The following is a 23642-nucleotide window of genomic DNA, read 5'->3' on the forward strand; positions in this document are numbered from 1 at the left end:
CCCAGGTGCATTTTACTTTGCAAGCTCTTACACCATCTCACTGGGGTCAGTTCTGTTGTTGTTGTTTGTCTTTTGAAATACTTTTCAGTAACAAAACTTTCACTTTTTTTCCCCCAGTATTTTTCTTTAACTATATTTATTTCACTATTTTTCTGCCCCCTTAGATAATCCAGGGAGCAGAAATTATTTTTGTGTTTCCCCCTCAATACCAGCATCTGATTGGCTGACCAGCAATGTGTCTCCAAGAAATGAAAGCTGAGTTGGGTGAAGACAATTTTAATGTCTCAAGGAGTTACCTTTTCAAAATAAGAGTACACCAGAAGATTCCTCTCAGCCCCAGGGCATCCACTTGCTCCCTTGAAAGGACACATTCCATACCTCAGGTCATCCTATGGGAGAAAATAAACCAGAAGCTGACATTCACTAGGCACTTTAGCTGACAGAACCATGGTGGATATCTTGGTTTATCCCCAGATAGTACTGAAACCCAGGACCAGGAAAAAACTAAAGGGTAGCTGAGGACTGCTTTAAATCAGGTGAAGAAATCAGTACCTAGAGGGTGCCCACTGTTAGAAGCCAACTCGTAGTCAACCTGTCACTGAATCCTGGCCTCCTGTCTGCACTGGGACACATCACCCCATAGATTTTTCCAAACCAAAACCTTGACCCAAAAACATTCTGATAAGATCTCTGTGCCTAGAGAAGATAAAAGGAAAAGAGACACAGAGATTTTCTACAATACAGTGTCTGAGGATTAGTCTTTGTTTCCTTTTCATGGGAAATATTTACAAACGGATAACAAATCTTAGAAGCACCATTTAATGCTTTGTCAAAAACAATTAAAATATGGCATAAACAAGTACACCAAAGGACAAATAGGTAATAATGTGAATTAGGGAGGAAAAGTTGGCATTTGGGAATGCCAGAAGAAATTGGAAATTTAATATCTTACTGCAAGCCAGCGTAAGGCTGGAGAAATGGGGGATAGGGGTTAGATTTAAGACCCTGCCTGGGACACAGGTGAAAAATGCAGCAGAAAATCAGTTCCCCGTGGAGTGTGAAAATAATTAAAATAATTAAGTGACAGGCAATTAGACTGAGGTGTCTCTAGTCCCTGGGTTCCTACTTAAAAAAAAAAATCCAACTCAGGTGCATTTTTTTAAAATTACTACATTCAGAGAAAATGTAGGCTTAAACAAATATAAACTGCTAATTAATCTCTGATTACACAACCAGGAAATCTTCACCGATATTGTACAAATTAAGAAACTACGTTACTGTACCTAACCAATTACTAAATTTAGTTTTCTTCATAATGCATTTTATAAATGACTTTCCTTCAAGCCTCTCCCATAGACAACAAACTACAAACCATAGCTGAGAGCTCTATGATTCTTGAATCACTGTTTGATCAAATTATTTAAGCCAGGCGCGGTGGCTCACGCCTGTAATCCCACCACTTTAGGAGGCCAAGGCAGGCAGATCACGAGGTCAGGAGTTCAAGACCAGCCTGGCCAACGAGGTGAAACCCCGTCTCTACTAAAAATAGAAAAAAATTAGCCGGGCCCGGTGACAGGCGCCTGTAATCCCAGCTACTCGGGAGGCTGAGCCAGGAGGAGAATCGCCAGAACCCGGCAGGCGGAGGCTGCAGTGAGCCCAGATCGCGCCACTGAACCCTAGCCTGGGCGACAGAGCCAGACTCCGTCTCAAAAAAAAAAAAAAAAAAAAAACAACAACCCTTTAATATTTTTGCAGTGGCTCCCATACATTTTTAATACGAGAAAAGAGGAACTGGGAAAGTCACGGACCAAAGCTCTTCCCATTCATGAACCCGCACCCCGAGTGAGGATTCTCCCCTGATAACCCTCCTGTGGTCCCCGCACAATCTGAGAGACGCGGCGCTGCGGGTGCAGAGCTGCCCAGAGAGGGTCCCCAGGCCAGAGCACAGTCACTAGCGAAGGGAAGAGACAAGACGCCTGGGGTCCCGGCTGTCAGCGCAGCCGCCATCTTATAGCTGAAGGGCACTGAGGCAAGCTGGGCAAGGAGAACTCGGGGCGCAGATCGTGGAGCTGACTGCCGAGAGGCCTGAGTCCCGTCACAACTACTTCCCACCAGTTCCAAACAGCCCCTTCCCCTTCTCTCGGGAGGTCGGACCGGGCACTCTCACCATTTCTAGGCTTCCAGGGGTTCCTGGCGTCTTAGCGGTGGATCTCCCAATATCTGCAGGTCACAGGGCCACAGAGGATGGGCCTCCAGGAGCAGAAGACACAGAGCAGCGAGGACGAAACCTGGAGCTCCGGCTACAGCAAGAGACAAAGGCCCCGCCAAACCCGGAAGCCGTCCCGTCCGCTCCAGCTGCATGCCTGATTGGACGATTTCCAGCGCAGCTTCCCTGGTTGGATAATGCTTAAATCCCCGCCCCGTCAGGCTTTGAGTGACAGAAGATGTGATCAGACGCTGTACTGAATGAAGAAAGAGTGACAGCCTAGGCTGCCTCCACTTCTGACAGGGCTTCCTCTCTGAGCTGAGCCAGGCCCATACCAGAGAGTATTTGCCTTTAAACTTGTGTATAAGGTCATATGAATAAATAAATAATACATTATGAAGCTATACACAAATGAAAAGAATATAATGACAATTATTTTAAAATTTCAGCTTTTATGACCTTCCTGGCTTCTGGCCCGGCCCTTTGAGCAGGCAGCCTGCGATTGTAGAAAAGAGAAAATAATCTGAATTGAATGATTTTCATTTTAGAAAAATTTCATTTTAGAAAATGAAATTCTAAAATTTAGAAAAAATTTAGAAATTGTAAAATTTGATTTTACAAAATCCACAGCCACGTGTGGATTTTAAATTTTCTAGTAGCCAAACTTTAAAAAGAAACAAGTTGAACTAATTGTTAACAATGTAATTAACCCATTATATTCAAAATATTATCATTTTAATGTGTGAGAAATATGTAATTATTGATGAAGTATATAAATATATGGAACTAAATCTTTGAAACTGACTTTGTATTTTACCTTTCTAGCATATTGCATTTCAGACCAGGCACATGATAGGAACCCAGTAGCCACACATGGACCATAGCTGTCACTTTGAAGTGCAGCTCTGATATCAGCGGTGTGAAGGGCCTGAACATCTCTTGTCTGCCAGAGTGAAAGAAGAGACTCTCCCTACAAACATCTCTCTTTGGTTCCGAGGGTGGACCAGATAGTGCCCATAGAAAGAGCTGAGGGCAACAGGAATAAAATAGCCACAGGTAAACAACTGCTGGCCACCTGTTGCCCACCTTTCTTTTAGAGACCAGATAGTGAGCAAAGGATGATGGGGCTACAGGAGAAAGAAAAACTACGTCTTCAGTTCTGTCCACACACTTGAACTCCAATATTTAGAGATGGAGAAAATAGATTAAAAGCAAACGTATTTTGCTATTTGGTCTTGGCCCTAATGGTCAGGCTGTGTTTATCTGTTTTCTCCTGTCGTGTGGGGGACCATGTGAGTCTAAGCACCAATCACAGGCATACATGTCTACAAGTATTACTGCATTACCCAAAATTCTCTTACAAAACATCCAACTTTAAATCAGGGGAAGAAATCAGTACCTAGAGGGTGCCCACTGTTAGAAACCAACTCATAGTCAACCTGTCACGGAATCCTGGCATCCTGTCTGCACTGGGTACATGTATTAGTTAGCTATTGCAGCATAACAAACCATCCAAAACTTATTAGTTTATAATTGAAACGGTCAGCCGTTTAGGCCCAGCCAAGTGGGGCCATTCTTCTAGTCTCAGCTGAGCTCCTTCAGACATGTATCATCAGCTGCTCATTGACTAGACAGCTGTGCTTCTGGGGGTGCGCTTCTGCTTCTAGGTCTGTCAACAGGGGCACCTTGCTTCTCTTCCCCATGGTATCTTATTTTCCAGCTGGCTAACATGGGCATTATACACGGAGATGGCAGCATTCTAAAAGAAAAACGGAAGCAGTCAATACCATTTGAGCCTAGGCCCCAAACTGGCCCACTGTCATGTTCACAGGTTTCTATTGGCCTGAGCAAATAAGGCCAGCCAGATACAGGGTTTTGAAAACAGATTCCGGATCTTGATGGGAACAACTATAAAAGCACCTGGCTATGGGCATAGATACAAGAGGGATGAAAAAATATCATTTTACTATCAGTATCATTGTATCTTTTTTGCATATGTGGTATATAGAACTCCTCCACATCAAGAAACTTGTGCAAAGACCTACAGCTACTAAGTGGCTGGGCTGAGACTCAGGATCAACTTTATCTGACTCCAAAGCCCATGCACCTCCATAGATCACACTACTAAAGTGGCTGCCCTGCCCTAGACCCTTGAAATCCTGGAGAGTGACACTTCCATAGAAGAAGTCAGATTCCTTTTAGATTTGTGCTCAGAGAGTACTTTTTTTTTTATCATTGAGAATAGTCCTCACAAGAAATTGCAGAAGCACACAGTGGATCACACCTGTATTTTTAACAGTTTGGGAGGCTGAGATGGGAGATTTATGTGAGCTCAGGAGTTCCAATGCAGCGTGAGCAACATAATAAGATTCTGTTTCCATGACAAAAACGAAGAAATTAGCCACCAATGGTGGTGCATGCCTATAGTCCCAGCTACTCAGGTGGCAGAGGCAGGAGGACTGCTTAAGCCTGGAATGTCAAGGTTGCTGTGAGCTGTAAGTAGTTACACCACTGCAGTCAAGACTGGGTGACAGAGTGAGACCCTGTCTCAAAAAAAAAGAAAAGAAAAAAATTGGAGAAGCATTTTGAAAAGACATCAAATAATTTGGGGAAATAGCTGAGGGACGAGTTTAGAAAATCACAGCCCAACGGCACATTATTTACTTTTCATCATAGAAAATATTTGAAATTCATTAAAAGAAAAATCTTTAGAGAAATTAATTTTTTAAATTTATTTTTTATTTTTGAGACGGAGTCTCACTCTGTCACCCAGGCTGGAGTGCAGCAGTGCGATCTCGGCTCACTGCCACCTCCACCTCCCCAGTTCAAGCAATTCTCCTGCCTCAACCTCCTGAGTACCTGGATTACAGGCATGCGCCACCACAACCAGCTAATTTTTGTATTTTTAGTAGAGACGGGGTTTTACCACGTTGGTCAGGCTGCTCTCAAATTCCTGACCTCATGATCCACCTGCCTCGTCCTCCCCAAGTGCTGGGATTACAGGCGTGAGCAACAGAATTCAATTGAGCGTGGGATGATTTGCAAACTGGGTAGCCTGTGGATCCAGGGTAGGCGCAGACAGACTCTAGCACAACCACCTGATGAAAACAGATGTATAGACAGCAAAAGCAAAGTGACATACGGAAAATGAAAGTGAGGTACAGAAACAGCCAGATTGATTACAGGTTGAGATTTACCTGATTTAATCACAATTTAAACACTTGATGTTCTTTTTTTGGCAAAAGCACAGTGTTTGGTACAATAATGGGTTACAGTCCATTTATATACCCAGTTAGGTTTCAGTTTACTATGTACGAAAAACCTAGTGACCGGAGTTAAACAGGAAAGGGGGCAGCTTTAGAGATCATTAATTTAACAATTTCTCCCTTTTGGTCACGTTCTCAATTTTGAGAGATAGACCAAAACTTTAGACATTGATATTACTCTGTCACCATCAAAAGTGTACTTACTTAGTCTCAAATCCCATTGTGAAATAGCAGAACTGTGGGTTTCAAAAGTGGAAACAAGAACTTCACGTTATTTGTTTTTTAGGGTTACAGTAGAGGGGACCATCTTGTATAGAAATCTGCTGTTTCCAAAACAAAAATAAAACCTGGCCTGTTTTAAGATCTACCTATTTATTTAAATTTTTAATTTGATTATTTCATGTTTAACGTGAGTGACTCCATTTACTTTGATTTGGTCTGTCTGGGTCTAGTGCACAAGGTCAGTCCAGAATAATGGCCTCCAATACTTTTGTTTAAAAATTTTCCCCCTTATGGTTAAGTTCTCAAATAGGTCAGAGTGTGACTAAAACTCAGGGTCTTAGTGTCTCTGTCAGTTTCCATTATTTTTGGTTTTTGTTTTTATCAGGTCCTTCATGGGTTATGGTGTCCTCATGGTCACTTATGTGTTTGACTTTTTGTGGTTCCAGTTAAAGAGAGTTCATTTGACATTCTAGAGATAACTGCATGCAAACTTCAATAACTTCTGAGAGAATACAGTGCAGTAGGGAGATACTATTTTGACTATCCTGGGGATAATATCAAAAGTTTCAAGTATGCTTTTCAGCCAGGGTCCCATGAACCCACCAATTAAAGTTAAATAGATCAAATAATTAGCTACATAAATGGTCTCCTTATTTCAAACAAGCAGCCTATTCATTAATCTCCTACAACTGAATCTGTGTAATACCTAGTGAATTTCTCTATGTGCAACTATAAGTATTAGCAACTTCACAGATATGTCTGTTTATACAGTAAATAATCTAGAGAATTTCTGTTATTTAGCATAGCTTTAGTAAGAAAAATTAAAGTCTATTGTGTAACCATAGCCTTTACAATAGAATTTGCTGTAAAATCCTATTATGGGGAATAAATTTCTTTTTTTCTTTCTTTCTTTCTTTCCTTTTTTTTTTTTTTTCTGAGACAGAGTCTCATTCTGTTACCCAGGCTGGAGTGCAGTGGCATGATCTCAGCTCACTGCAACCTCTGCCTCCCAAGTTCAAGTGATTCTTCTGCCTCCGCCTCCCCAGTAGCTGGCATTACAGGCACACGCCACCGCGCCCTACTAATTTTTGTATTTTTAGTAGAGATGGGGTTTCACCATGTTGGCCAGGCTGGTCTCGAACTCTTGACCTCGTGATCCACCTGCCTCAGTCTCCCAAAGTACTGGGATTACAGGCGTGAGACACCATGCCCAGCATAGGGAGTAAATTTTTAATCATTGCCTCATTTACTCTAAACCATGGGGAGAAAAAAGACCTAACAAATGATACACATTAAGAAGAGTAATGGCCTCCTGGCAACACTCTATAATCTATTCGGAATAAGTTCTCTTTAACCTATAAAGTAGGTTAAGAGCAGTGCACAAATATTCTGTTTTTGATATTATGAGGCAACAGATGTCCCATTAAAAATTCTCACCAGGCCAGATGCAGTGGCTCATGCCTGTAATCCCAGCACTTTGGGAGGCTGAGGCGGGCAGATCACGAGGTCAGGAGATCGAGACCATCCTGGCCAACATGGTGAAACCCTGTCTCTACTAAAAATACAAAACTTAGCTGGGCATGATGGCGTGTGCCTGTAATCCCAGCAATTTGGGTGGTTGAGGCAGGAGAATCATTTGAACCACGGAGTTGGAGGTTGCAGTGAGCTAAGATCGCACCACTGCACTCCAGCCTGGGCAACAGAGTGAGACTCCATCTCAAAAACAAAACAAAACAAAACAAAACAAAATCTCACCCACATTGGCCCTTTATCTTTTACCTATCAAGGAGTAAGTTTGTTTATATAGAAGGTTGGCTGCAAAATCATTTTCATATAAAAGTGTAGCTCATGAATGCACACAAGAGACCCCTTTTTTGTTTCTGTCATTTGGCGAGCCATAAGAAAAAAAACAGTATACTAAGAGTGTCATGATAGCAGAGATGTATTTCTTGATTTTTTTAATCTTGTTAAAAAAAAATAAAGCTATCTATATCAATGCTACCATCTGCTTTTGAGGAGAAGCTTCCCTGGTTAGCTTTTCCTTAAGACCTCCAATGGGTATACAATTGCAAGAGTTTGGAGGGGCCCTTCTGAGTCATGAGATTATCAACCCGAGGTTTAAAGTCCTGAAGTCTTGCTGCAATGTAGATGGCAGGCAGACTCAATCTCCAGGTTCTAGATTATAAAGGGTTTAATAGTATTCCATCAGTAGCCCATTAAAAGCATTCTTTACCTAGTGAAAATATGCTTTGCCATGATGCATTAAAGTTTTGCTGCATTTAGTCATATTAGACTTCAGTAGCAGAAGATACATGAGGTTCTATTATCAGGTGCATAAGCCTTCCAATGACTATTTTATAATAGTCAACACATTTTTTCACTCTCAGTTAACCTGATCATCATCAATCTGCAATGACAAAAGCAATTCAGTCAATTTAGTTAGCTTTGTTCAATATTACTGTTTCTGTAATACCTTATTTAACAGTTCTATAACATGTCTAGTGAAATAAGTATCTTTATTATTGGAGAATTTTTCAGAAATGTTTCATGAGCAAAACATATTTCCTAATATTATTTTGGCTACTGTTATAACATCTGACTTTTTGCATGAGAAAAGTTTTTTTTTTTTTTTTTTTTTAGATGGAGTTTCACTCTCGTTGCCTAAACTGGAGTGCAATGGCACGATCTTGGCTCACTGCAACCTCTGCCGCATGGGTTCAAGTGATTCTCCTGCCTCAGTCTCCCGAGTAGCTGGGATTACAGGCATGTGCCACCATCCCCAGCTAATTTTGTATTTTTAGTAGAGACAGGGTTTCTCCATGTTGGTTAGGCTGGTCTTGAACTCCCAACCTCGGCCTCCAAAGTACTGGGATTATAGGCGTAAGCCACCATGCCCGGCCTGAGAAAACTTTTTTCCTAGAGACAACATGAATTAAAAATGACAATTAAATAAAAGTTCTTTTTTTCTTTTTTTTTTTTTTTTTTTTTTTTTTAAGGCAGAGCCTTGCTCTGTTGCCCAGGCTTCAGGTCAGTGGCACAATCTCAGCTCACTGCAACCTCTGCCTCCTGGGTTCAAGTGATTCTCCTGCCTCAGCCTCCTGAGTAGCTGGGATTATAGGTGAGTGCCACCATGTCCGGCTATTTTGTATTTTTAGTAGAGACAGAGTTTCACCATGTTGGCCAGGCTGGTCTCAAACTCCTGACCTCAAGAGATCTACTCACCTCTGCCTCCCAAAGTGCTGCAATTATAGGTGTGAGCCACAGCACCTGGTCTAAAATGTCTTTACAAGTGTTTAAATAGCCCACTAGGTAGCAGAGATGTACATAAAGTTTTGATTGTCTTCTCAGGATTCTATGACAAAAAAAAAAAATTGTCCTAACCTATTTTAGTAATTAGAATCGTCACCACACACACACACACACACACACACACACACATATACACACACACACAGACTCTTAATTTATATTTAACTTAGTCTATTTTTATCTCTTCTGTGATGAGTAATTAAATGCAGTGATTTTGATAGAGGAAGCTTTAAGAACTCAGAAATGAACAAGTGGCTGTTGGCTGTCTAGGTTCTCCATGAGTCCACACATAACATTCAATTCATGTCCTCTTCAATATCTGGTTTGTTTCTTCAATTCAGGTGCATAACACTGATAACTGAGAAGTTATCACACATAATTTGACTTGGACCACAGAGTTTATTCATATGGCATATCTACAACAATTTTAGTACTGGCTAATTCAGTATAAAAATGTGGTAGAGTATTTTCATGATGTTCAATTAATTTTTGTTTTGCCTGGATTCTCAGTTTTATAAGAGTCATTCTCTTCATTAGAATTCTCACACTTCTCACCCAGTCTAAACAGTTTGATTCTAAAATTATCAGAAATTGTACTCAACTTGTCTGGGTCCTTTCCATCTTTACCTGAACTTCCTTAAAGACACAATACTCTAGGATTTTGCGTGTTTCTGAACCTTTTAAAACTATGCTAAAATTAATTCATTAACTGTGGAAATAACTTAAAATAGTTATAAACAAATGAAAACATTGATTATACCTGTGTCCTACAATAACCTATCATAATAACCATAATTATGACTAATAGTATATAGTCAGAAATTTCATACAATTTTCAAATAAATGCTAGTAACCTTTATTAAAATATAAGTTGAGGAAGGTCAGACATCATTTTTAATTTTATGATGGCTTCCATGTAATTTAACATATCAAATAATCCTGACGATTCCTCTTCTGGGTGTTGTATTAGTCCTCTGCAGCATCGAAAAGTTAAGGGTCAAAGAAAAGACAATTATTAAGCTGAAAGTTCATTCTGGAAAGTCTGTCAAATATGTCAAAGGGTTAAAACACTTGACCAAAAGAGAATCACAGGTTCCCATAAGATAATAGTCCTTTATTTAGCCAAAGTGATGATCAAAGTGATGATTAAAAGATTTTTTAAAAAACACCAAAATCTTGGGCCGGGCATGGTGGTTCACACCTGTGATCCCAGCACTTTGGGAGGCCAACGCACATGGATCACAAGGTCAGGAGTTTGAGACTAGCCTGGCCAATATGGTGAAACTTCGTGTCTACTAAAAATACCAAAATTAGCCAGGCGTGGTGGTGGGTGCCTGTAATCCCAGACACTTGGGAGGCTGAGGCAGGACAATCGCTTGAACCCAGGAGGTGGAGGTTGCACCACTGCACTCCAGCCTGGGTGACAGAGTGAGACTCCTGCCTCAGAAAAAAATAAAATAAAATAATATTTTATTGTTTGAGACAGGAGACTCAGTTTTTCAATCAAAAGACCTGAAAAAGCCAGCATGAGAAAAGTCCTATGTTTTCTCTTTTTCCTTTTAAATTTATTCAAAAGGTGAACAAAAATATTTTACTGTGTCATATTAATAATACATACACTTTTTGTTCAAGATTCAATCAGCTTTTACACTTTTGGAGCCTCTGATGTTAAATCCTTGATGGCAAAATGAGATTGATCTGACTCAAACATGGACCTCTCTGATTCCTCTTTCTACAATAAACATGAATCTCAAAAAGAGGCCACAAATAGGTCAAAGTCCCCTAAAACACAAACTTAAAACTTTTATGGTAACAATAACGTCACTATTGAAACATGCAAACAACCACAAAAAGATACAAGTATAAGACATTTACAGGATAGCCTCAAATATAGTATCTGAAAACATTACAGAAGGCATGGAAGTTTTCATTCAAAATAAAAATTCTTTATTTTAAAGTTATAAAAATGTGAAATCTTGTCATTATGAATAAGTCCACAGTCAGAATGGTGGCATGAAGGCCCCAGGGCACAGCTGCTATGTTTGGAGGTTTAGACCTGTGCCTTTGAAGACCTCCTAAAACCCTTGCCCAAAATTGCAGCCAAGGGCACCTTCCAGGCAGCACATAAGAACTGCCATCACCCACAATCTCAGATTCTAGCTTGGAAACAGGACCCTGTTCCTGGAAAAAGAAGCTGCCTGTAGAAACATGGGGAGCTGCTGAAATCCTGACCCATACACTCGTTCCTCTGCCTGACCTCATCTGCAGGTGGCCACGTTCCCCTGGCAGTGGCAGCAGCAGGCCCCAGGCTGGGCAAAGGGTGGGAGCAGGCAAAAGATGTGCATACAGCCCTCACGATGAGGGGGTGCTGTTAGCGGCATTTCTGGGGCACAGCCTGCCCCTATGGGAAACTTCAAGAAATTCAAGGATCTGTGTCCTGCATAACCTGGTGTGTTCCCTTGTGGCTCCCCCCATACCAGGGACCAGCAGCAGCCATGGGCCTGCTGGCTGAGGCCCTACTGGCTACCCCTTCGCTGTCTTCATTTGTTCCAGCCTCTTAGAGCTTCAGGGCTGAAGAAAGTGGATGTGGCAAATGCCACACGGTGCAGTATACATTATTTACTCTCTGCTTTCTTATAAAAAGTTTGCCAACACCTGTTCTTGAGAAGGCATTAAAAAGAAAACCTCTATATTCTTAGAGTTATATTTAATAAAGTAAACTTTGAAAAAATGTTTCACTTCAAATAAACTTTTTTGGGTAAAGGTAAAACTGTGTCCATTACTCTCAGTCATCTTGGTTAAAATAAACCCTGAGACCACAAGCATCTGATTATTAATGCCCTGGAAACGGGGATCCACCTGCTGCCTTTTTTTTTCTGTAACAAATATCAAATTAGTTCAACGAGGATATGACACTCATTAAAATTAGCATCAAACTAGACCATCTGAGAGATTTTTACTGCCATAAAATGGGGTATCTTAAGCTATATGAATATAGACTTTGAATTTTGGTTTGTGGACATCCCCCGTGACTATGGCAGTGTTTCTGATCAAGGGAGACTCCACGGGCTTGCAACCCTGAATGGTTCTTTAACTCTTCCACAACTGGTTATTTAGAATCCTCACACTTTGGGTAAATACTGTAACTTGAGGCTCATTGAAATTTAAACTCTTGAATCTTTTCAGTGCCAGACTTTTAATCTATAGTTTATGAACTTTAGCCCTTTTACTCTGGGCATTTACAAGAAGGCAAATTTTGTCAGGGAAAACAGCCATATTTTAGCGAAATACACATTGTCAACATGACAAACATCAAAGGGCTTACTTTTAAGGTATTTTGGTGTGATTTCCTTAGTGAATCTAATAAAATAGAAGCCTATCTAAGTAATGAATTCAGAGGTAGTTCAACCAGAATTTTTATATATGTGTACAAATGTTTCTGGTAAAGCAAAGATATTTTAGAGTAACTTACAGACATTTAAGAATACTGGGCTTGAAGCTGGTCACGGTGCTTCACGCCTGTAATCCCAGCACTTTGGGAGGCTGAGGCAGGTGGATCACCTGAGGTCGGGAGTTTGAGACCAGCCTGACCAACAACATGGTAAAACCCCATCTCTAGAAAAATACAAAAATTAGCCTGGCATGGTGGTGGGTGCCTGTAATCCCAGCTACTCTGGAGGCTGAGGCATGAGAATTGCTTGAACTCAGGAGAGGGAGGTTGTGGTGAGCCGAGATTGTGCCATTGCACTCCAGCCTGGGCAACAAGAGCAAAACTCCGTCTCAAAAAAAAAAAAAGAATATTAGGCTTGTATAATTTTTTTCTTACATTATTTTATCTTTAGATTTTTAGCAATTCGACTATGATATGCCTAAGACATGCTTTAACTTGTATTTTCCTTGTCAGGTTGTTAACCTTCTTAGATCAAAATAATAAGGTTTTACCAATTGCTAAAGTGTTCAGCTATTAGTTGTTGACTTTTGTACCCCATGTAATTTTTTTATCTCTCCATTCTCTTCTGGGACTCAGCTACTGCATAGGTTTTTTGTTTGTGTGTGTGTGTTGTTTTTTTTTTTTTTTGTATTTTTGTTTGTTTGTTTGTGACAGTCTCCCTCTGTTGCCCAGGCTGGAGTGCTGTGGTGGGATCTTGGCTCACTGCAACTTCTGCCTGCCAGGTTCAAGCGAGTCTCATACCTCAGCCTCCCAAGTAGCTGGGATTACAGACGCCCGCCACCACCCCCGGCTAATTTTTGTATTTTTAGTAGAGATGGGGTTTTGCCATGTTGGCCAGGCTGGTCCTCGAACTCCTGATCTCAGCCGGTCCGCCCACCTCAGCCTCCCAGAGTGCTGGGATTACAGGCGTGAGCCACCGCTCCTGGCCTATCTCACAGGTTTTTAAGATGTTCATGTTTCTTTAACATGTTTTACTCTTCATATTAGACAATTTATATGGCTCCATCTTCAAGTTTTCTTTTTTTGCTTTTTTAAATCTGCTGATAAGCTTGATATCAATTTTTTTTTCCCCTGAGATGGAGTTTCACTCTTATTGCCCAGGCTAGAGTGTAGTGGCACAATCTCGGCTCACTGCAACCTCCACCTCCTGGGTTCAAGTGATTCTCCTGCCTCAGCTTCCTGAGTAGCTGCGATGACAGGTGCCCACCACTATGCCCAGAAAATGTTTTCTAATTTTGGTAGACACAGGGTTTCATCATGTTGGCCAGGAGGGTCTCGAAATCCTGACCTCAGGTGATCCACACGCCTCGGCCTCCCAAAGTGTTAGGATTATAGGTGTGACCACCACGCCCGGCAATAGTGATTGTTTTGAAGTTCATCATTTACTTGGTTCTTTTCTATAATTTTTATTTCTCTGCTGAGGTTCCATATTTGTTTATTCACTATGAGAATATTTTTTTACCCTGTTTGTATGTTCATAATAGATACTTTTAAATCTTCATCTGCTAACAGCAACACCTTGAACATCTGCGGGATAGCTTCTACTGCTTGCATTATATATTGTATATGAATTACAATTTTCTTTTTTTAATTTTTCTTTTTGCAACTCTTCTAAAAATATATGAATTACATTTTCATCATTCATACACATTTCATAAATTTTTATGTTGTGTAACAGAGACTGTAAATGATACTTTCAGAAACTTGAAATTTGATTGTATTTCTTTTAAGAGCGTTGTTTTTTTTTAGGCAGAGCTACCTTGGTTGACCTCTAATTCCTATTTTTCCTACAATAAAAACAGTTTAAATCCTCATTCGGTTTTTGCACACAAATATATATGTATTATATGTATATAAGTTCTATCAAACTACATATCTTATCTAGATTATAGTAATATCTATGAGAGTATAGTTCATTTACATAATTTTAAGGTGTATAATATTCAGTATGAGTAAAGATGACTGTTGCTTAACAATGTGATTTTACTTTGTGCCACTAAACGGTGTACATTTAAGACTGGTTAAAATGGTAATTTGTACAGACAGTCATTATTTCTATTTACATAAAATATACCTTAAAATTAGAAAATTATATTTGTCAGATGTGCCTTAACACATATAAAAACATTTTTAAAATCAGAGATTAACAAACATTGATTACAGTGTAATGAAACTGGAAATGCTGTGCACTGTGAGCAGGAGTGTCAAATGGTACAGACCACACGAAAAACAGCACAGCACTTCCTTCAAAGTAAACTAAAAGTTAAATTATCTTGACCAGGAGCCGTGGCTCACCCCTGTAATCCCAGCGCTTTGGGAGGCTGAGGCAGGCCGATCACCTGAGGTCAAGAGTTTGAGACCAGCCTGACCAACATGACAAAACCTTGTCTCTACTAAAATACAAAAATTAGCCAGGCATAGCTGCAGGCACATGTAATCCCAGCTACTTGGGAGGCTGAGGCAGGAGAATCGCTTGAACCCGGGAGGCAGAGGTTGCAGTGAGCCAAGATCGTGCCACTGCACTCCAGCCTGGGTGAGAGAGCAACTCTGTCTCAATGAAAAAAGAAAAAGAAAATATTTAAAGTTAAATTGTCTTATAATCTAGCAGTGTCTCTTACAGATGAGTACCCTAAGTGATTGAAACGTGTGGTCTGGAAGAGATAATTAACACACCCATGTTATACTGATAACAGGATTATTTACATCACCCAAAGACAAAAGCAACCCATTTATCCACTGATGAATATAAAAGGAAACACAAAATGTCAAAAATACGTACAGTAAAATACAATTTATCCTCAAAAATATAAAAATTCTGGCAAATGCTTCAACATAGATGAATCTTTTTTTATTTTTTATTTATTTATTTTTGAGATGGAGTCTTGCTCTGTCACCAGGCTGGAGTGCAATGGCAAGATCTCCGGTCACTGCAACCTCTGCCTCCTGTGTTCAAGCGATTCTCCTGCCTCAGCCTCCCGAGTGGCTGGTGCTACAGGCGTGTGCCACCACGTCCGGCTAATTTTTTGTATTTTAGTAGAGATGGGGTTTTACCATGTTGGCCCAGGATGGTCTCAATCTCCTGATCTCATGATCCACCTGCCTCAGCCTCCTAAAGTGCCGGGATTACAGGCGTGAGCCACCGAGCCTGGCCCATATTATTTCAAGTGAGATAAACCAGCACACACACAAAACACTCTCTGATTCCATTTATAGAGTAGTCAAATGCATAAAGAAAGCAGAATGGTGTTCACCAAGGACTGGCGAAAGGGGCAATGAGAAGCTTTTGATTAATAGCTTCCATTAATCAAAATTAATTAATAGTACAGCATTTTACTTTTGCAAGATAGGAAAGATCCTAGAGATAGATGGTGGTAATGGTTTTACAACATTAATATGATCAACGTCACTTAAAAATAAATAAAATGTGCATTTTGACACAATTTTAAAAAGTAAAACTGTCCATTTCAGGTATAGCAATAGACAAAAAATACAGGTCCAAAAATCAAAAGTGATAAAATATATCATGTTATAAAAATCGAATCAGTTAATAAATGCTGCATTTAAAAATATATCTGTAATAAAAGAGTTATTTAAACAGCAAAAATGACCGTATAAAAACACCAAAATAAAGCCTGAGAACTTTATGTAAATAATTGGGAAGACCTTGGTAAGTATAAAATAAATCCTAAGAGGCAATTAAGAATGTTACATTCAAATGTATTATTTATTTCAGAATGGTTAAAGAGTTTTGCTCTTGTTGCCCAGGCTGGAATGCAATGGCACAATCTCGGCTCATTACAACCTCCAGCTTCTGGGTTCAAGCCATTATCCTGCCTCAGCCTTCCGAGTAGCTGTGATTACAGGCATCCACTACCATGCCTGGCTAACTTTTTTTTTTTTTTTTTTTTTTTGTGGAGATGGGATTTCACCATGTTGGTCAGGCTGGTCTCGAACTGCTGACCTCAGGTGATCCACCCACCTTGGCCTCCCAAAGTGCTGGGGTTACAGATGTGAGCCATCTTGCCCGGTCAAGTTTTATACTTTTGAGGGTGTTAATTTAAAAAGAACTTCAAAGCTGGCAATCATTAAAGAAGACTGAAGGAGGTCCCAAGTTATGTGGAGCCAACACTACTAATTAAATCTTTCTGGGAAATGGCAAAACCCTAGTGCCCTGAATGAGATTGTGATAATTACAGGAAGAAGATCCTGAGGAGGCTCACCTGAGAGTGAAGAACTGAGTCCAGAAACACAGGGCTTTCTAAGTAACAGGTTTTCGAGAATGCATCGGTAAGGGCCACTAAATCTGATTTTTCTTGGTCCTCTTTGTTGTCTAAGAAGAAAGGCAAGGGTGCGGGTTTTCGAGAATGCCTCAGTAAGGGCCACTAAATCCGACCTTCCTCGGTCCTCTTTGTAGTCTAGGAGGAAAGCTAGTGTTTCTGCTGCTGCTTCGGTGGGGAGTGAAACTATTCCGAACAGCAGGGTCCAGGGACCGTTGTGGGTTCTTGGGCAGGAAACACACACACACACACACACACACACACACACACACACGGGTGTTTTTTTATTTTGGATGGGAAACACTCAGGCATCAACAGGCTCACCATTGAAAAGCATCATAAGCCATTGGGACCAATTTGACCCACAAACCCTGAAAAAGAGGTGGCTCATTTTTTTTCTGCGTTACAGCTTGACCCCAATATTCTCTCTCTGATGGGGAAAAATGGCCACCTAAGGGAAGTATAAATTACAATACTATCCTGCAGCTTGACCTTTCCTGTAAGAGGGAAGCTTTCTTTTCATTGAAGGAGAATCCACAACTATGCAAAACTTGCAGTCTACATCCCATAGGAGAAGCTCTCAGCTTACCTCCATATCCTAGCCTTCCTACAGCTCCCCTTCCTATTAATGATGAGCCTCCTCTAATGTCCCCGACCTAGATGGAAACAAGCAAAAGTCTCCAAGGGACCACAAAACCTGCCCCGGGCTATCAATTATGTCCCCTTCAAGCTGTAGGGGAAGGGGAATTTGGCCCAACCCAGGTAAATGTCCCCTTCTCCCTCTCTGATTTAAAGCAGATTAGGCTAGACCTGGGGAAGTTTTCAGATGTTCCTGATAGGAATATAGATGTCCTACAGGGTCTAAGGTAAACCTTCTACCTTACTTGTAGCAATGTCATGCTATTGTTAGATCAAACTCTAGCCTTTAACGAAAAGAATGCAGCTTTAGCTGCAGCCTGAGAGTTTGGAGATACCTGGTATCTTAGTCAAGTAAATGATAGAATGACAGCTGAAGAAAGGGACAAATTCCCTACCGGTCAGCAAGCCATCCCCAGTATGGCTCCCCACTGGGACCTTGACTCAGATCATGGGGACTGGAGTCATAAACATCTGTTGACCTGTGTTCTAGAAGGACTAAAGAGAATGAGGAAAAAGCCCATGAATTACTCAATGATGTCCACCATAACTCAGGGAAAGGAAGAAAATCCTTGTGCCTTCCTTGAGTGGCTGTGGGAGACCTTACAAAAATATAGTTCCCTGTCACTCAACTCCCTCGAGGGTCAATTGATCCTTAAAGACAAGTTTATTACCCAATCAGCCACAGATATCAGGAGAAAGCTCCAAAAGCCAGCCCTGGGCCCTGAACAATATTTGGAGGCATTATTAAACCTGGAAACCTTGATGTTCTATAATAGGGACCAAAAGGAACAGGCTGAAAGGAAAAGTGAGATAAGAAAAAGGCCGCAGTCTTAGTCATGGCCCTCAGACAAACAAACTTTGGTGGTTCAGAGAGGACAGAAAATGAAGCAGGCCAATCATCTGGTAGGGCTTGATATCAGTGTGGTTTGCAAGGACACTTTAGAAAAGATTGTCCAATGAGAAACAAACCAGCCCCTCACCCATGTCCACTATGCCAAGGCAATCACTGGAAGGCACACTGCCCCAGAGGATGAAGGTTCTCTGGGTCAGAAGCCCCCACCAGATGATCCAACAACAGGACTGAGGGTGCCCGGGGCAAGCGCCAGCTCATGTCATCACCCTCATTGAGCAGCGGGTAAGTTTAACCACTGGGGGCCAGGAAATTGACTTCCTCCTGGACACTGGTGCGGCCTTCTCAGTGTTAATCTCCTGCCCTGTATGGCTGTCCTCAAGGTTTGTTACCTTCCAAGGAATCCTGGGACAGCCTGTAACCAGGTATTTCTCCCAGCTCCTCAGTTGTAATTGGTAGACTTTACTCTTTTCACATGCCTTTCTTGTTATGCCTGAAAGTCCCACACCCTTATTAGGGAGGGACATATTAGCCAAAGCTGGAGCTATTATCTATATGAATATTGGGAACAAGTTACCCATTTGTTGTCCCCTACTTGAGGGGGGAATAAACCCTGAAGTCTGGGCATTGGAAGGACAATTTGTAAGGGCAAAAAATGTCTGCCCGGTTCAAATCAGGCTAAAAGACTCCACTACTTTTCTTTATCAAAGGCAATATCTCTTAAGGCCTGAAGCTCATAAAGGATTACAGGATATTGTTAGACATTTAAAAGCTCAAGACTTACTAAGAAAATGCAGCAGCCCCTGCAACACCCCAATTCTAGAAGTACAAAAACCGAAAGGTCAGTGGAGACTAGTGCAAGATCTTAGACTCATCAATGAGGCAGTAATTCCTCTATAGCCAGCTATAACCAACCCCTATACCCTGCTCTCTGAAATACCAGAGGAAGCAAAATGGTTCACTGTTCTGGACCTCAAGGGTGCCTTCTTCTGCATTTCCCTGCACTCTGACTCCCAGTTTCTCTTTGCCTTTGAGGATCCCACAGACCACATGTACCAACTTACATGGACAGTTTTGCCCCAAGGGTTTAGGGATAGCCCTCATCTGTTTGGTCAGGTACTGGTCCAAGATCTAGGCAACTTCTCAAGTCCAGACACTCTGGTCCTTCAGTATGTGGATAATTTACTTTTGGCTACCAGTTCAGAAGCCTTATGCCAGCAGGCTACTCTAGATCTCTTGAACTTTCTGGCTAATCAAGGGTACAAGGCGTCTAAATTGAAGACTCAGTTCTGCCTACAATAAGTCAAATATCTAGGCCTAATCTTAGCCAGAGAAACCAGGGCTCTCAGCAAGGAATGAATACAGCCTATACTGGCTTACCCTCACCCTAAGACATTAAAACAGTTGTGGGGGTTCCTTGGGATCACTGGCTTTTGTTGGCTATGGATCCCCAGATACAGTGAGATGGCCAGGCCATTCTATACTCTAATCAAGGAAATCCAGAGGGCAAATACTCATCTAGTATAATGGAATCCAGAGGCAGAAACAGACTTCGAAACCTTAAAGCAGGCCCTAGTACAAGCTCCAGGTTTAAGCCTTCCCACAGGACAAAACTTTTCTTTATATATCAAAGAGAGAGCAGGAATAGCTCTTGGAGTCCTTATTCAGACTTGTGGGAAAATCCCACAACCAGTGGCATACCTCAGTAAGAAAATTGATGTGGTAGCAAAAGGCTGGCCTCACAGTTATGGGTAGTTGCAGGGTGGCCATCTTAGTGTCAGAGGCTCTCAAAATAATACAAAGAAAGGATCTCACTGTCTGGACTACTTATGATGTAAATGGCATAAAAATTTATGGCTATCAGACAACTGTCTGCTTAGATACTAGGTGCTACTCCTTGAGGGACCGGTGCTTCGGATACACACGTATGTGGCCCTCAACCCTGCCACTTTTTCCCCAGATGATGGGGAACTAATCTAGCATGACTGCCAACAAATTGTAGCCCAGACTTATGCTGCCCGAGAGGATCTCTTAGACGTCCCCTTAGCTAATCCTGACCTTAACCTATATACTGATAGAAGTTCACTTGTGGAGAATGAGATACAAAGGGCAGGTTATGCCATAGTTAGTGATGTAACAGTACTTGAAAGTAAGCCTCGTCCGCCATGGACTAATGCTCAGTTAGCAGAACTAGTGGTACTTACCCAAGTCTTAGAACTGGGAAAGGAAAAAAGAATAAATGTGTATACATATAGAAACTGTGCTTATCTAATCCTACATACCCATGCTGCAATATGGAAAGAAAGGGAGTTCCTAACCTCTGGGGGAACCCCCATTAAATACCACAAGGAAATCATGGAGTTATTGCACGCAGTGCCGAAGCAATCAAAAGGTGAAGGAGAAAAGGCAGAAGGAAACTGTCGGACAGACCATGAGGCCAAAATTGCTGCCAGGTGGAACCTCCTATTAGCAATACCTATGGAAGGACCCCTGGTATGGAACAATCCTCTCCAAGAGATTAAGCTCCAGTATTCCCTACAGAAACAGAATGGGGACTTTCACGGGGGCAGAGTTTTCTCCCCTGGGGGTGGTTAACGACAGAAGACAGAAAGGTACTCATATCCAAAGTCAGCCACTAGAAAATACGTAAGACCCTCCACCAAACTTTTCATATGGGTATTAAGAATACTCATCAAATGGCCAAATCCCTATTTACAGAGCCAGATCTCCTTCGGACCGTCCAACAAGTAGTTAAAGCCTATGCGGTGTGTCAAAGGAATAATCCCTTGGTCCATCCTAAGGCCCCTCTGGGGGAACAAATAATAGGGCACTATTCCAGAGAGGACTGGCAGTTAGAGTTCACCCATATGCCGGAAGAAGAAGAGGTGAGAACGACCCCCGGACTGACCAAACCCCGCGCGTGCTGCATCCCGCATCCAGCACCTACATCCCGCCCCCGTCGCCACCATGCCCAAGAGAAAGGCTGAAGGGGATGCTAAAGGAGACAAAGCCAAGGTGAAGGACGAACCACAGAGAAGATCCGCGAGGTTGTCTGCTAAACCTGCTCCTCCAAGGCCAAGCCCAACACTAAAAAGGCCCCTGCAAAGAAGGGAGAGAAGGTACCCAAAGGGAAAAAGGGAAAAGCTGATGCTGGCAAGGAGGGGAATAACCCTGCAGAAAACGGAGATGCCAAAACAGACCAGGCACAGAAAGCTGAAGGTGCTGGAGATGCCAAGTGAAGTGTGTGAATTTTTGGTAACTGTGTACTTCTGGTGACTGTACAGTTTGAAATACTATTTTTTAGCAAGTTTTATAAAAATGCAGAATTTTGTTTTACTTTTTTTTTTTTTTTTTAAAGCTATGTGGTTAGCACACAGAACACTGCATTGTTGTTTTGGGCGGAAGGGGCATATGTCACTAATAGAATGTCTCCAAAGCTGGATTGATGTGGGGAAAACACCTTTCCCTTCTAGTTTTGAGAGGCTTCCTCTTGGTTCCCAGGAGGAGGGGTTCCCTGACTTTGACACACATGGCCACCTTGGCACAAATGCCTTGTGGTATGGAAAAACAAATTTGTTTTTATGTCCTCTTCTCCCTTTCCATCTTTCAGCATAGACTTAACTCCCTTAAGCCCAGACATCTGTTGGGACCTGACCCGTAGTCATTGGTTACCAGTGTGTCAGGCAATCTGGACTTTCCAGTGATGCCACTGAGATGGCACCTGTTCCATTTCTAGATTGCGGATCTTCAGCATTGGTTCCATTTCTAGATTGCGGATCTTCAGATAAATTCTGCCATTTTCATTTCACTTCCTGAAAGTCAGGGTCGGCTTGTGAAAAGTTGTTAAACAACATGCTAAATGTGAAATGTCAACCCTCACTCTAAACTTTCCCTGTTCAGAGCATCAGATGAAGACTTCATTGGGTTTTATAGTGGCTTTCTGATTTTTGGTAGTCCATTGAAGAAGGGAGTTTGAAAGTTGTTGTATACTGTTAACGATTGTCTGCCCATGTCCTGCCTGAAATACCATGATTGTTTATGGAAAGTATCTTTAATAAAGCTGGATACAGTTTGGCTTGGAAAAAAAAAAAAAAGAATTCACCTATATGCCTAAGTCAAGGGGATTTCAATACTTGGTCTGTGTTGATACCTTTCGCAAATTGGATAGAAGCCTTCCCCTGCAAGACAGAGAAGGCTCAGGAAGTGGTTAAAGTCCTAATTCATGAAATAATTCCTAGATTTGGACTTCCCTAAAACTAGCAAAGAGACAATGGTCCAGTTTTTAAAGCCACGATAATTCAGGGAATTTCCAGGGTGCAACGGATACAATATCACCTTCACTGTGCCTGGAGGCCACAATCCTCAGGGAAGGTTGAGAAGGCAGATGAAACACTCAAGAGGCACTTAAGGAAACTAACACAAGAAACTCACCTCCCATGGCCTACTTTCTTGCCCATGGCCTTGTTGAGGATCTGAAATTCTCCTCACAAAATGAGTCACCTACTATCCCATCAGTGTGATTACACCCTACAGCTTCAAGCCCCAACTGATCATAGTAACTTCCGAGTCACCCAAACAGCTCCATTCAGATGGCTTGTCGGCTACTCAGGGACCCCCAAAATCATCAGCTCCTCCCTGCTTAACAAACAGTCCAGGTTTTGTAACGGCAAACATACTCCCTGCATAACTATTCACCCCTGGACCACCTGCAGCAGCATCCCCACCACTAATGAATGCCTTCTTATCCCCTATTTCAATCACTCTCTTGAATGGTTCCTAGTGGATACAAAACATTTTTTTCTCCAATGGGAAAATAGAACACAGGGAGCCACTCAGTTTGCTCCCAACATCCCTTTCCAGCTGCTCACCGGACCTAACTTGGCAAGTACGCTAGGAGTATGGAAGAATGAAAACAACAAACTCACACACCTTTTTTTTTTTTTTTTTGAGATGGAGTCTGGCTCTGTCGCCCAGGCTGGAGTGCAGTGGCGCGATCTGGGCTCACTGCAAGCTCCGCCTCCCGGGTTCATGCCATTCTCCTGCCTCAGCCTCCCGAGTAGCTGGGACTACAGGCGCCCACCATCTCGCCCGGCTAGTTTTTTGTATTTTTTAGTAGAGACGGGGTTTCACCGTGTTGTCGGTCAGGCTGGTCTCAAGCTCCCGTGATCCTGTAATCCGCCCGTCTTGGCCTCCTAAAGCGCTGGGATTACAGGAGTGAGCCACTGCCCCTGGCCTGAGCCTCTATTTTTTTTTTTTTTTTTGGTGACGGAGTCTCGCTCTGTCGCCCAGGCTGGAGTGCAGTGGCCGGATCTCAGCTCACTGCAAGCTCCGCCTCCCGGGTTCATGCCATTCTCCTGCCTCAGCCTCCCGAGTAGCTGGGACTACAGGCGCCCGCCACCTCGCCCGGCTAGTTTTTTGTATT

General features: G+C 42.0%; 2 protein-coding genes across 2 annotated transcripts in view; both read right to left on the reverse strand.

Annotated features, from left to right (window-relative positions):
* LOC101015238 (zinc finger protein 100-like) overlaps positions 1-2719 on the reverse strand; it is a 45612-nt gene extending 42893 nt beyond the window's left edge. The window contains 2 exon segments of the mRNA XM_031660330.1: positions 297-389; positions 2168-2719. Coding sequence (XP_031516190.1) covers positions 297-389; positions 2168-2170 — 96 coding nt within the window. The 5' untranslated portion in view covers positions 2171-2719.
* LOC101014153 (zinc finger protein 708) overlaps positions 1-23642 on the reverse strand; it is a 702618-nt gene that overhangs the window by 458271 nt on the left and 220705 nt on the right. The window lies entirely within an intron of this gene.

This window comes from Papio anubis, chromosome 20 (assembly GCF_008728515.1).
Source record: "Papio anubis isolate 15944 chromosome 20, Panubis1.0, whole genome shotgun sequence".
Taxonomy (NCBI): domain Eukaryota; kingdom Metazoa; phylum Chordata; class Mammalia; order Primates; family Cercopithecidae; genus Papio; species Papio anubis.